The 13974-nt window shown below is 39.3% G+C and overlaps 1 protein-coding gene across 1 annotated transcript in view; it reads left to right on the forward strand.

The window, feature by feature from the left end:
• The window catches only part of REEP3 (receptor accessory protein 3), a 99894-nt gene extending 86516 nt beyond the window's left edge, over positions 1-13378 (forward strand). The window contains 2 exon segments of the mRNA XM_053447791.1: positions 9098-9243; positions 9954-13378. Coding sequence (XP_053303766.1) covers positions 9098-9243; positions 9954-10010 — 203 coding nt within the window. The 3' untranslated portion in view covers positions 10011-13378.
• The last annotated feature ends 596 nt before the right edge of the window (positions 13379-13974 follow it).

The raw sequence follows: 13974 nt of genomic DNA on the forward strand, positions 1-13974 counted from the left end.
ATAATACATGATAACTCTGAATTTGAGTAGACACGATTCACACTGGTGTCTGTGAATTTACACTTAACTGGAGTTCTCTTTCTCTCAATTTTCTCTGAATGAAGTTGGGGCTTGCCTTTTGTTGACTCTAAAGATTATCCAACCAAGAAAGGAACAGTAGCCTCTTGGGCCTCCATGAGTTTTTAGATGCCCTCTGCGTGGCGGCTCCCACCTCCCCACCACCAGCACCAGTTCAGCCCTGTGATCAGCCGTCTTTCAATTCAAACTGTGTAGTGACATCTAAGGAGTTGTATAGTTAAACACTCTTTACTGTAAATGCCCTGAACAAATAAGGATATTGACTCACAAGATCAAAAGTTTGAAGTGGGTGACAAAGGGTGACTCAGTTTGTAAATAGGATTACTGCAGTGGGGAATATATTGAAATGACATATTCTTGTTCAAGAACTGACTTGTAGGTATTTCTGATATAAATTAGGAGCATGGCAGAGTCAATATGTTCTAAAACTTCAACAAATTATTCTTATCTTAGAAATATACCCATAAGGAGCGCCTGGGTGGCTCAGTGGGTTAAGCCTCTGCCTTCAGCTCAGGTCATGATCCCAGAGTCCTGGGATCGAGCCCCGCGTCAGGCTTTCTGCTCAGCAGGGAGCTCTGTCTCTCTCTCTCTCTCTCTCTCTCTCTCTGCCTCCCTCTCTGCCTACTTGTGATCTCTGTCAAATAAATAAATAAAATCTTTAAAAAAAAAAAAAAAAGAAATATACCCATAAATAAAAAGACATCGCTCCTTAGTCATTTTACCACAATGTAAGAAAGTTGTAGTTCAAGACTCAGCTGAAAATTAAGATCTTAATGACATTTCTTATTTCTATATTGTTAAAGTCCATAAGGCACAAGGCTATCCAGTGTTCTTGTTTTTGTTTTTTTAAGTGGTTTTGTTTTGAGGGAGGCTAAAAATCGTCCTTTATATTGAAACCAATTTGAGAAATACAATAACAGTTCCATCCTATAGAGAAAAACAGTGAACTTACTTCTGAATTCTCTCTAGAGTGAATGACTTTAGAAGGTGGGTGACTGCTAGTAATTAAGCATTGGCCATTGATTAAAGAATGAGAACCATAGAACTTTGAACCGTTATCCTTAATACATTAACAATGTAAAAGTAGTTTCCAATATAGGTATTTTCTTAATATACATTTAAAAATTACTGATTTTGATTCTAGGGTCTACTGTATATATTTTGCTTCACTTGGACCAGTTACCTGAGCCCTTTGCCAGCAGTTTATTAATAATTATACTTTAGAATTGGCTAAGAATGATATTCTAATATTTAAATGAAAACAAGGTAATAAATATGAAAATCCATAGCTCTTTTGATGATATTCATCTATTAAACTTAAAATGATGTGACAAAACTATTTTAAGATAGTAAGGTCCTATTTAGTTCTTCTGTTAAATTTTAAGCCATGAAATTAAAATAACTTAAGATTAGAGAGATACGAAGTAAGTTGTAGCAGTACAAAAAAGGGACTTGTCTAGTTATGAAATTAAAATTTTAATATGTATTACTTTGCCCAACTTCCAAACTTCCTACAGAATGGTATGTATTCTGAGCTCTTTCTTCCCTAAGGAAGAAATTTAACAAAAACATTCCCTCTCGAAAATATTTTTAAAACGTAGTAAGGTTCCAGGACAGGAATAGTTGAAGAGAAGATAATTATAGATCATCTGTGAAAACACAGTCCAGATATACGTGGAAGTTTATCAAATGGGGATGATGGCCTTTCAGGTGGGTGGGGGAAAGGCAGATAAATAAGTGGTGTCAGAATAATTGCTAGACTTAGGAGATGGGGTAGGAAATGAAGTTACACCTCTACCTCAAGTCTTTCATCAAAATACCTAAAAGATTAAGACTTAAATGTAAGCCACTGAGCTATAATATAGTGGGACATTCCTGAGTATCTATTTATATACCCTTAGGATATGACGGACTTTTTTTTTTTTTTAATGTATTTATTTGACAGAGAGTACATGAAGGGAGGAGCGGGAGAGGGAGAAGCAGGCTTCCCACTGAGCGGGGAGCTTAATTCGGGGATCCATCCCAGTACCCTGGGGTCACGACCTGAGCTGAAGGCAGATGCTTAACTGACTGAGTCACCCAGGCGCCCTAATGTGCCAGACTTCTTAAGCATGGCATCAATACCAGAAGACATAAAAGGAAAAACTTGAGAGTTCGTTCTCTATATTAAAAAAATGTATAACATAGAAGGGAAAAATATTTCATGCCATAAAAAAACAAACTAGAAGAAATATTCTCATCTGATACAGGCAAAGGCTCAGATTTTAACCATGCAAAGAATTCTTACAAGCCAATTATTGTTAATTCTACCAAAGAATACAGCTGACCAATTACTACATGAAAAAGATACTCAGCCTCACAGTCAAAGAAACAGTAAATTAAAATGGTAATAATAGTAATTTTTGCTCACCAGATTGGCAAAAAGATTTTCTTAATTAGCAGTGTTCTGGGTTGGTAACTATTCTAGTTCTCTATTTCTGTGTAACGAACTACAAACAATGGCCTTAAAAAAAAGTCACAGTCATTTATTTTGCTCCTGAATCTGGGGTCGACTGGGCTCAGGGAGGCAGTTCCTGCTCTTACCGCAGGCACAGGGGACAGCACCTAGCGCTGGAGTCATAATGGCAAAGGCTTCGTCACCCACACATCTGGTATGATAGCTGGCAAGAGTCACAGCGGATGGCTCAAACAGGTGGGGCCTCTCTCGCCTCTCCTTCTCTACGTCTCTCTACGTGCTCTCTGAGTTTTGGCACTTCCTACCTGGCAGCTAAAAGCTCCCAGAGCCCGTCTTCCAAGAGAAGTGGCAGGAATCAGGCAGCAGCACTTCTGCCTAAGGGCTGTTCTATGAGACAAGTACATACACACATCCTGGAGATCTAAGGGAAGAGGAGGGGCGCCTGGCTGACTCAGCTAGTGGGAAGTGCGACTTGACTCTTGATCTTGGGATCGTGAGTTCAAGCCCCATGTTGGACGTGGAGATAACCTTAAAAAAATGCGAAAAAAATCTAAGGGAAGAGGAGAAAAGTGTCAGAATTTATGGTCATGTTTTAAAATCACCACAGCAAGCGTGTTGGGAAACAAACACTCTCAAACACTTTTTATGAGGCTTAAGTGGAATGATCCTTTTTGATGACAATCTGGCAATAACTATCAAAATTTATTCCCTTTAACTCAGCAAGAAACTTCTAGGACTATGTCATAAAGAAACAATCAGACAAGTGTTCAAAGTTGTGTGTCTAAGAATGTTCATCTCATTGTTTATAGTAATGAAATACTGGAACAAACCAAATATCTAAAATACAAACCAAATACCTTAATACCTGGTTAAGCAGAAGTGTGGTTTATTAGCCATGAAAATTCATACATTCAGTCCGTACTTGCTGACATGAAAAGATCCAGATCGTGGGGAAATAAACTAACAATAAACAAAGTGCTGTAGAGATACAATAAATAGATGAAATGCATTAATATATTGGAATTATTTTTCAAATGTGTATGCATAGGAAAGAGTCTGGAAGGGTATTGCTGAAATATCAACAGTGTTCAGTTCTGAGTATGGGACTTCAGTGATTTTTTTTTTTTAAATCAACCTATTTTCAAAACGAAAAAGAACAGTACTCTTCCTTTTTTTTTTTTCTTTTTAAAGATTTTACCCATTTCTTTGTCAGAGAGAGTGAGCACAGGCAGACAGAGTGGCAGGCAGAGGCAGAGGGAGAAGCAGGCTCCCCGCTGAGCAGGGAGCCTGATGTGGGACTCGATCCCAGGACGCCGGGATCATGACCTGAGCCGAAGGCAGCCCTTAACCAACTGAGCCACCCAGGCATCCCAGTACTCTTCCTTTTGAGAAATATTTAAGATACTCACTTTTTTAAAAGATTGTATTTATTTATTTGAGAGAGAGACAGCACATGAGCAGGCGGAAAGGCAGAGAGAGAAGCAGATTCCTTGGTGAGCAGGGAACCTGACATGAGGCTCGATCCCAGGACCCCAGGATCATGACCTGAGCTGAAAGCAGACATTTCACCGACTGAACCACCCAGGCGCCCTGATACTCATTTTTTTTATGTCATGAATTATTTTTTTATTCATTTACTTCAGAATTCCTCAAGAAAAAATAGTAATTTTTTCAGTGTGGTAATTGCATCCACATTGCTAAGTCTGTGTACTGGTTCATGTGATCAATACATTTACCTCAGATGCTCTGCTTGTTCCCACAAGCAAACTCAAATATCTGGAAATTTGAGTCCAATTTGAAAACTCATAGTGTCCTGCTCTGAGTGGTTTGAGGTTAAGTGGTCAAGAGAAGTCCTACTTTGATGAAGTGATTTAAGTTTGCATGTTGTCACTACGGCACAAATGCTTCTTTGTAAGAAAATGGACACCTTGAACATGGTGTTCACATTCCCTGAAAGAACACCACATTGTAATAAGTGGGAATATTTTTTCTGCAAAGATACTGCTGCGTCCGTATCAGTTAAAAACAGCCCAATATTCAGTTTCAATAGCAGTAAATAAAGAAATAAAACACATATTTTTTTGTTTTGCTTTAGGTGCTTTACATATTTATTTACTCCTTAAGATGACTACACAGTTTAAGTATTTCATCTTTATTTTTTTATTTTTATTTTTTTAAAGATTTTATTCATTTGACAGAGCACCAGCAGGGGCAGAGGTAGAAGCAGACTCCCCACTGAGCAAACAGACACCACTCCCCCTATGTGGGGCTCGATCCCAGGACCCTGGGATCATGATCTGAGCTGAAGGCAGATAGACACTTAACCAGCTGAGCCACCCAGATGCCCCTAATCTTTATTTTTCAAATAATTGTTTAAGATTTTAATCATTTACTTAAGAGAGTATGAGCAAGAGAGCACAAACAGGGGGAATAGCAGAGGGAGAAGCAGGCTCCCTGCTGAGCAGGGAGCCCGACATGGGGCTTGATTCCAGGACCCCAAGATCATGGCCTGAGCAGAAGGCAGACGCTCAACCAACTGAGCCACCCAGGTGCCCCTTTTTTTAGTTAATTAAACTGAGGCAGAAGGAGATTAAAATACCTGTCAGGAGCTAATAACTACATAGTCAGTGACAGAAATGAGGTGTCCAAGGTTCTCTTTCTCATTTATAAAAAGGCTACACTTTGTGGTACAGTTGGGCTGGAACTAGGAATTCAGTAATTTGAGCAGGTAACAACCTTAGCACTGCTTTAGTCAAAGATGGCAAACAGGTGTCATGCCTGCTCCCTGCTCTAGTTCCCACGGTGGCAGCCGTTGCTGAAGGACTTTGGTACTTTCTTTGGTACTTTCCCACTCTGGCTCACAGGCCCCCTCAACATAATGCTCCTGACAGCTCAACTGGGTCAGAGTTACCATTCATCAGCTCTTATCTGTCTCACCACCTTACCGTACAAGAAAGCAAAGGCCTGGAGAGGCCTGGTCTCACCGCTAAAAGGTGGTCAGGTACACCCGTCTTCTAACATAGGTCTCCTTCCGGGTCAAACTTTCTGTGATTTTGCACTTAGGTTAATATGTAGAACCTGCTTAAAGCAGTGGATTGCAAAGTACTGGATTAATGTTGGCTTTTACTATTACCATAAGGGGAAGAATCTTAAAATATACCAACTCTCAGATGGAGCTATGGGAATACCAGCTCAGTTTCCTAAAGTGGAGACAGAGCCCGGGTCATACAGCCTTGGGTCCCCAGTCACTACTCCTGCCTGCAAAGACTCTGTCCAGTGTAGATCAGTGATGATCAAAAACACTTTGAATGGCACCAGCAGCTTCACTTTGCCCCGGCTTGTCAGTCCCATCAAGCACTCCGCCCGCCCGCCGAGTGCCTGCTGTAGGATGGCACCCAGATCTGGGCTTCCCTCATAGTCTCGCCTCTCCCCGCTGCTCCCAACACTTATAAATGCTTGGACAACTTTGATTAACATTTCCACCACTCACAGCAGAATCTTCATTCATACTCATTTCCAGATTTTTAAGTGGAATAGAAGATGCATGTTTTAGTGAAGGTATTTGACTTGACCCCTGTCTTTTTTTTTTTTTTTTTTAAGATTTTATTTATTTATTTGACATAGAGAGAGATCACAAGTAGGCAGAGAGGCAGGCAGAGAGAGAGAGAGGAGGAGGCAGGTTCCCTGGTGAGCAGAGAGCCCGATGTGGGGCTCGATCCCAGGACACTGGGACCATGACCTGAGCCGAAGGCAGAGGCTTTAACCCACTGAGCCACCCATGCGCCCCGACCCCTGTCTTTTTGATGCACGGTTTGGTTGAGTAAATTGCTAAGTTAAACTTGTCAATTCCATCTTCTAATAGAGCCCCAGTTTGGCTACTGTCTCTTTCTTTGCTCCTTGGACCCCGTCATTTCTGACCTGCCATACTGCAGTAACCTCCCTGCTTCCAGCTTTCATCCACTTCTGATTCATTCCCCAAAGTGTAAAAAGAATCTTTGAAAGACCCCAGATGTCATCATGTTATCCTTCTGCTTGAAATGCTTCAGTGGCCCCCCCATATTTACTCTCTGATGAGGTCCAAACTCAGTAGCTCCCCTGCCTTGTTCTCCCATTCCATCATGTGCTAGTTGTACAGAATCATGAGCCTTCAGAGGTTAGCCACCACCTCCTACAAGAAGTCCTCTCTCTCCCCTAATGCCCCCTGCCCCCAGGCTGAGTTGATTATCTCACTGTGGGCTCCCATTGTACCTCATCCTTATCTTGGATTTATAGCATCTGTTGCAGTAATGCCCATTAAAGTCTGGTTCCCCTATTGGACTATAAGTTTCTTTGGGTAAAAAATGACAGTTGTGTCTTTTCTTTTTTTCTTTTTTTTTTTTTTTTTTTCAGTTGTGTCTTTTCGATCATTGTTTCCCAGTAATTTAGCTCACTGCCCTAGAATTTTTTTTAATATTTGTGGAACAACGAATCAATCCATCAATTTCTCTGAAACCATAATTAGGGAGCTAACGAGATTTGTTACCTGAAATTAGGAAACAAAGAAAGGATAAGCTGTATATATAATCCTCTTTTGAATGAAGGTCCAATTCCTAATCATATTCATAAAGTGAGGGGCAATTAAAATAACAAGGGTCATGTTTGTTGACCTGTTGTAGTCTTATGCTTCATCTGTTACCTTAGAGAACTTTCTGGTCACAGTTGCTTCCTTTCTCTTTCCTTGATTCCTCATTCTGCGTTTTACCTTAGTTTTATTGGGATCAGGAATATTGTGGAAGCAACAGGAATAGAGAAGAATCTAGAAATGGCAACCTAAAAACAATTTTCTGTCTTATTTTCCCCAATTATAAAAATAATACTAAAAAATTTTTTTATATCACCTAAAAGCCCACTTTCAGGAGCTCTAATGGTTTCATTGTTGTTTTTCCTGTTTCTGTATGTACATTCTTTCCCCAGGTAATACCGTATTATGAGCTTCCTGCCTGGACCACTGACTCAGTCCCTCCCTGGGCCACGCTGGTCTTAACAGCAAGCAGCTGCCCCGCCCCTGACCCCTCCCCACACCCCACCATGGTCCCCAGCAGGTGCTCTCCCTTCTACCTAGAACACAATTCCCTGGACTGAGTCAGGAGAACAAAGGATCTTGGCCTAAATTATGACTGATTCTACTCCCAAATCCTTCCTAATTTTTAGCCCAGAAGTCTGGCAGCATAAAATTATACTTGTATAATGTATAATTAAAGGTGTGTATCTTATTATGAGACTAAGAAGCTTATTCACAACTCTTCATGGTTTGTTTCATGAGTCTGAAGTTATTCGTGGCCTGGGAGAGCCGATTAATAAACGTTTACTATGTCTTCTCTTCACGTGCAAGGAGTCCATCCCTTGGCCCCTCCTGAACCTGGGAAAACTTTTTTCCTCCACCTGAGGATTTAGATATTCATGCGCCTTATCCTTAGTGAAGGAGAATTTGAAACTTAATGGGGCCTTGTAACCTAACCTCCCCCTTGTCTTTCTAACTGATTGCTTCTATCTTTCTAGCACTCTGCTTGCTATAGAATTGGGCCCCTGTGTTGCTCCATCCAAGCGGTGGCTCTCAAAAATGCAGGCCCTGAGTGGCATCAGCGTCACCTGGGGGCTTGTGGGAGACAGAGATTCTCAGCCCCACCCTCCTCCCAGCAGTCTTTGTATTAGCAAGTGCTCCAGATGATTCCGCATGTGTGCTAATCAGTCTATACTAATAAACTACTGAGCTTGAGAACCCAGGCTTCAGATCTCTGAATCCCAGCACGGGAATGCTGTCAGACTTCCTGACAATAACCAGCCTGACTACCTGGATGTTTGCGGATTGGCCAATGTTCAGTCTTCTGGAGCTATGCAGAGCAGCCTGTTAGCATGCCCGCACGGCTTCACTCTGACCTTCCCGAGGCTGGCTGTTTGCTTTGACTAACATCTGTCATCACAGCCCATGGTGTTTCCAATTACTGTAGCCTGTCCAGCTGGCTTGTATCTCAGCAGCTGCAACAGTGTTGGCTTAACATCTCCATCACCTGCCCCCTGTTAACATCTCGCCCCAGGTTCCAACCCCTTTGGGGTGTTATTTGACTCCTTACATTTACCCTCCCATTCCCAATCTCGATGAAAGTTTTGACACTTGGTGGGCAGGAAACCTTCATTTCTCATGAAAGTCAAAGGCACAAATGACAAACTCAGTAAAACACAAGATTGCTTAGATTGTCTAGAGCTCATAAAGAGATCTCTCTCAGCATATACCTGCTTATACTCTCTGAGTTTTGAACAAGGTGTTACCTACTCAAAACTAAATTATTTTGAGTTGTTCTGAAAAGCGCATAGTAAAAATAGGAATGGTCGGGGGAAACTTGTATCAGCTTCATCTAGAATAGTGCGCAGGGCAGAGACTGATGATAAGGGGCAGGGAGCACTTTCCAGATGAGAAAGGGAGGGGAGTGAGGGGGCGACTGCAAACCAGGCAAAGAGGTACACTCGGACGAACGGACGGAGTGCTGTCCTCTCACCAAAACATGCTGGTTTTGATGACTTGTTTAGGTTATGGAATTCCACTGAAGGACGGAGACGAGAAAACCGATGAAGAAGCGGAGGGGCCGTATTCAGATGATGAGATGTTAACGCACAAAGGGCTGCGAAGATCGCAAAGCATGAAATCTGTGAAAACCGTGAAAGGCCGCAAAGAGGTTAGTCAGGTACAGAGCTGTCTTCCTAATGATTCCTTTTAAAGGCTTTCCCTGTTGCATTATCACTCAGGATACTAATGATCCATAAAGGAAGGACAGAGGGGGAGATCGGCAGTTACATTTAAAATTCTCTGTTCAGATCGGATACATTAGGATCTCTGGGAATTTACAAAATGCTCACTCCCTACTTCCCCTGTGAGTAGAAAATGGTATTGTCATAGAGCAAGTCCTGCAGTGGTCATGAGCACCCCGTGCCAGCCCTTCACACAGGTGAAGAGAGCAACTAACAAAAATAGCTACCTACTTCTGCTTTGAACCAACCTCGCATGGGGATGAACTAGAAGTTTATCCATAATAATACATCATCTTTGTAAGAAAGTGTCCGGAAAGTGGAGGAGGAATCCAGTCTGTGGCCTCTGATCATTGTGAACCATTGGCAGACCAGGCAAAGCAGAACTAACAACAGTTAATGTTTTTGTTGGTTATCATTGGTGATAGCCTACAGCATCTACGCAACGTAGTGTCCACTCCATTTTTGAGGACGTCAGCAGGAGGTCTTCAGAAGTGTGTATAGAGGCACACTTCTAGGATAACAGCTTCTTCCTATTAGAAAAGTTAAAAAATTATTACTATGATCATGAACTGTTCAGTTCTCCCGAAGTTCAAAAGTCATCATCTGATTTGTAATCATGACACATTTCTCTCTTCAGGTGCGATATGGATCCCTAAAATACAGAGTGAAGAAGAGACCACAGGTGTATTTTTAGTCATCTGCACTTAAAGAATCCCAAGACAAGTTACACTAATACATTGACTTTTTTGCTAACGTTATTCATTCAGGATTTACACATTAAAATAATACTTTAAATTGTGGTGGTGATAGGGTTTATTTTCATCAATTTTTTAGCTTTTATTTCTTTCACCATTACTTCCATATCCTGACTACTAAAGGTAGTTATGCAAAGCTTATTTATGTGTATGTATATATATCTCAGAAGTAATAGAAAATTGTGTTACCTGTTTTCAAAGTCTTCAACGACACTGAGTGCCTGGGATGTTAAGATGAAACACAAGCCCACAGAATACTTGAAAAGAGTCCTTTTATGGTTTAAGATACATCAGCCTTTGTGCTGTTGTATTTGTGTTTACCTCCATTTATATTCTGTCGATCACATGAGGATAGTAATTAAATAGGCCTCTGATCCAGCAGTGATAGGACAAGGGCATAATGTAAGATACAGCGTGTTTTATGTATTCTTTAAATTTTTACTTTTTTAATACTTTCTGGTTTTTCCACCATTGACTGAAAGTTTTCAAAACAAATATTTGAAAGCCAGGTTTCCACATAGCACTTTTATTCCTGACTAGTTTTGCACACTTGAAAATTGTTTACTTATTTGCAACTGTATGTTTAAGTTTTATTGACACTGTCTTTATTTTTATTTGTCACATCCCGACATGTCACATGTATGCCTTGAATTTTGTCATCTCTTTTCCTGTGGGTTTCATTTAAGTTCATTAGATTCTAATAATATGAAACTACAGCTCATTGTTCAACTTGAACTATTTTTAACTATCTAATCCTCTGTAGGTAAGAAACTGTTTTAAACATCTGCCAGTTTTCCATACATCATAGTTGAACTCAGCATGTTCTTGTTAACACTGGTTACATTTTCAGCATTTAGAAATAGTTTTTGTGAAACAGGGTCCTGAAGTTATCCAGCAGTTGGTCCACTCACATGCCTAGCACTGATAAGTGCTGCTGATTTATAAATCTATATTGACCAGAATCACTTAAACCTCCCATCTCCTGGCTGATTTCATTTCCTGAAGATAGGTGCGAATGCAAAATGCAGATATTAATCTTATGTACTAGAAGCTACTAGAATAGATATTAGAAAAATGTTTTTTAATCCAAGAGATTTTGAGTTACGGAACGCGGAGGCTTTTTTAGGTGGAATTGATAAACTATGCATTATGAAGTCTCTATTTCTGGTGGTGGTTTTAGTGATCAGTAGTCAGATTCGTACAGTTAATTCAGGTAATTGACTTGACTGTTCTGTTTGTCAAAAAGAAAAAACCAATGATGAGATTTGTGATATCTTTTACTGTTCTACCTTTTTAAGAAATGAAACCAGCTGGCAATGTATATTCAGGACCTCTTCAGAGTGTTGGCAGAGAACAGAATGTTTATTTAAGAGTACCTTAGTTTAATCAATACACTGCTCTTGATACAAGTCTTAAAACATTTTCTGGACTATCTCACATTCTTGATATATAACATCAAGAAAAAATTCGCTCAACTTCTTTTCTCCAAAAGTTTAATTCCATGAATATCTTCATCTGCTTTACCTTGACTAATTTGTAGCCTTTGAGTTTCTAGAAAAATTCTCTAATTTGTGTTCAAAATTGCTAGGAATTCTGATTATAAACTCTTGGAAGAGAGTTTTACATATATTGCCTAATACCAGACTTAATACAAATGCTTCTCCATGTTTGTCTTTCCTGCCCAAAGGCGGTGTCATGTCAAGTTGCCTGACAAGGTCATGTAAGTGACTCTACATGAAAACATTACCTGTGTGGGCTGCTCTGCTCCATTTTACCTTTTCTAAGTCAGATCTGAGTATTAAACCAGTTCCTTAATTAAAGTAAATTCATAAGTACTGTTCTAAATTGGAGACATTATTTATCCCTCTACACTTCTACAAACAAGACACCACAGGTCGCAAAGGGGTAATGCATGTCCTTTTTCATCACATCTCCCCATACAGTGCCTCCTCTGATCTGTTTCTATTATAGCCTTAGACGCAGTGAATGTCACTTTGCTATTCCATTATTTCCTTTCTCTCCTTTCCTTACATTTCTGAAATTTTGCTGCTTTTCTCTTGTGTGTGTTTTACCATGCCCTTTCCTTGGAACTTAGTATGAGAAGCTTATAAACCTTTGTCTCTTTTAAAGTGGAACAGATCATTTTTGGTTCTCTGCTTGAGTCCACTGCTTTTAAAAGAGGTAAATTTCTCTCTCGACCACAGTGCCTTGCTTCCCCAACACCACCATTTGGTGAAGGGGCATCAGATGCTGCACAAGCCTATATAAGGCGCTATTATGGTAGCTGTTAAAATTTATGCAGAAATTGTACCCGGTGTTTTATCTTATTATATATTCATTCAACTTGTGCATTAATATTAACTATTTCCCAAGTTTGTTTGGAAGTGACAGTTGATCTGTTCTTTCGTTTACCGTGTTTTTTTCTGGGATAAAAAGCCAGAAGTACGTCTCATTGGTAAGTAATTAATTATGTAAACCCATGTAGGTCCCACACAAGATTCCCTCCACACAATTCACTATGTGTATGTGGATTTGGCTAGAAAGTGGTAACTGCCAGCATTACTGATTATAAATACTTGACTACACAGATTGATGGAACAAAATTATTAAAGTGTTTTCAGGGAATTGAATCCATATGTCACCACCAAAGATTCCTACAGTGTTATAAAATATGTAAATATTCCAAATTTCTGTAAAACCCTGGTTAGATAAATATGTCTTCGTTCATTTCCTTTTTTGAAATAACATAGTTTGAGCTTCTGTAATACTTGAACTTTTGTGTTGTTAAAAATAATCCAATGCTATCTTCTATTAAATATCAGTAATTTGTATGTTTAATTGGAGTGAACTGAATTTTTATTTTGATTTTCTTTTGTCAGGAAAATTAAGGAGTTAATATGTATTGACAAGCAACTCCCTACATGTTCCTATAGGCTGATTCATTTCCAAAGCAATTAAGCAATTTTGAGATCATTGTTTCTATTATATGCAGTGTATATTTCTTAGTAAATATCATTTAAGAGTAAAACTTTCTGAAAAAAATACAGCTTTTTCTTCTAAATGGTTAAGATTTAATCTTCTAGTAGCATCCTACAGATTTGTTGTATATTAACTTTTTAAAAATTGAGAATGAATTAACATTTTCTCCTAACACCTCTTAAATCTGTATACTTTCATAGTTAAAAGAAAGCAGTTTTGTAATTTTTTAAACTCTTTGTAAAGGCTCTCTTTAGGCCCAGTATGGGGATAACTTTACAAATGTGTTTTTTGAAAACTTTAATATAAAATAAACTCATTTTATTAGTGACAACTTGTATGGTTTTGTGTGTGTCAGAGTACCTATGTTGGGTTCCATAAATTTATATTATTTATCAGGGACTATGTATATAATGTTATGTACATATTACATGTTACATAATAGATAACCTGCACATGGTTAAGATTCTAAATCACAGAGCAAATCATTAAAAAAATCATATACATTCTGGAATGGTCATAGAATTACAAAGAAACACTGAATTGTTAAATTTGGTTGTTGGAATGGGAAGATATATTAAAAAAAAAAAATTAGGGTGCCTGGGTGGCTCAGTGGGTTAAGCCGCTGCCTTCGGCTCAGGTCATGATCTCAGGGTCCTGGGATCGAGGCCAGCGTCGGGCTCTCTGCTCAGCGGGGAGCCTGCTTCCCTCTCTCTCTCTCTCTGCCTGCCTCTCCGTCTACTTGTGATCTCTCTCTGTCAAATAAATAAATAAAATCTTTAAAAATAAATAAATAAATAAAAATAAAAAATAAAAATAAAAAAAAATTAGTACAGAAACCCTATCCATCAATTTGTATTGGTTCGCTGTTTCAGACATAAAATATAACACAAAATTCAGATTTATGTATCCTGGAAATGTTCTGGG

Source organism: Lutra lutra, chromosome 14, assembly GCF_902655055.1.
Source record: "Lutra lutra chromosome 14, mLutLut1.2, whole genome shotgun sequence".
In the NCBI taxonomy this organism is placed as follows: Eukaryota; Metazoa; Chordata; class Mammalia; order Carnivora; family Mustelidae; genus Lutra; species Lutra lutra.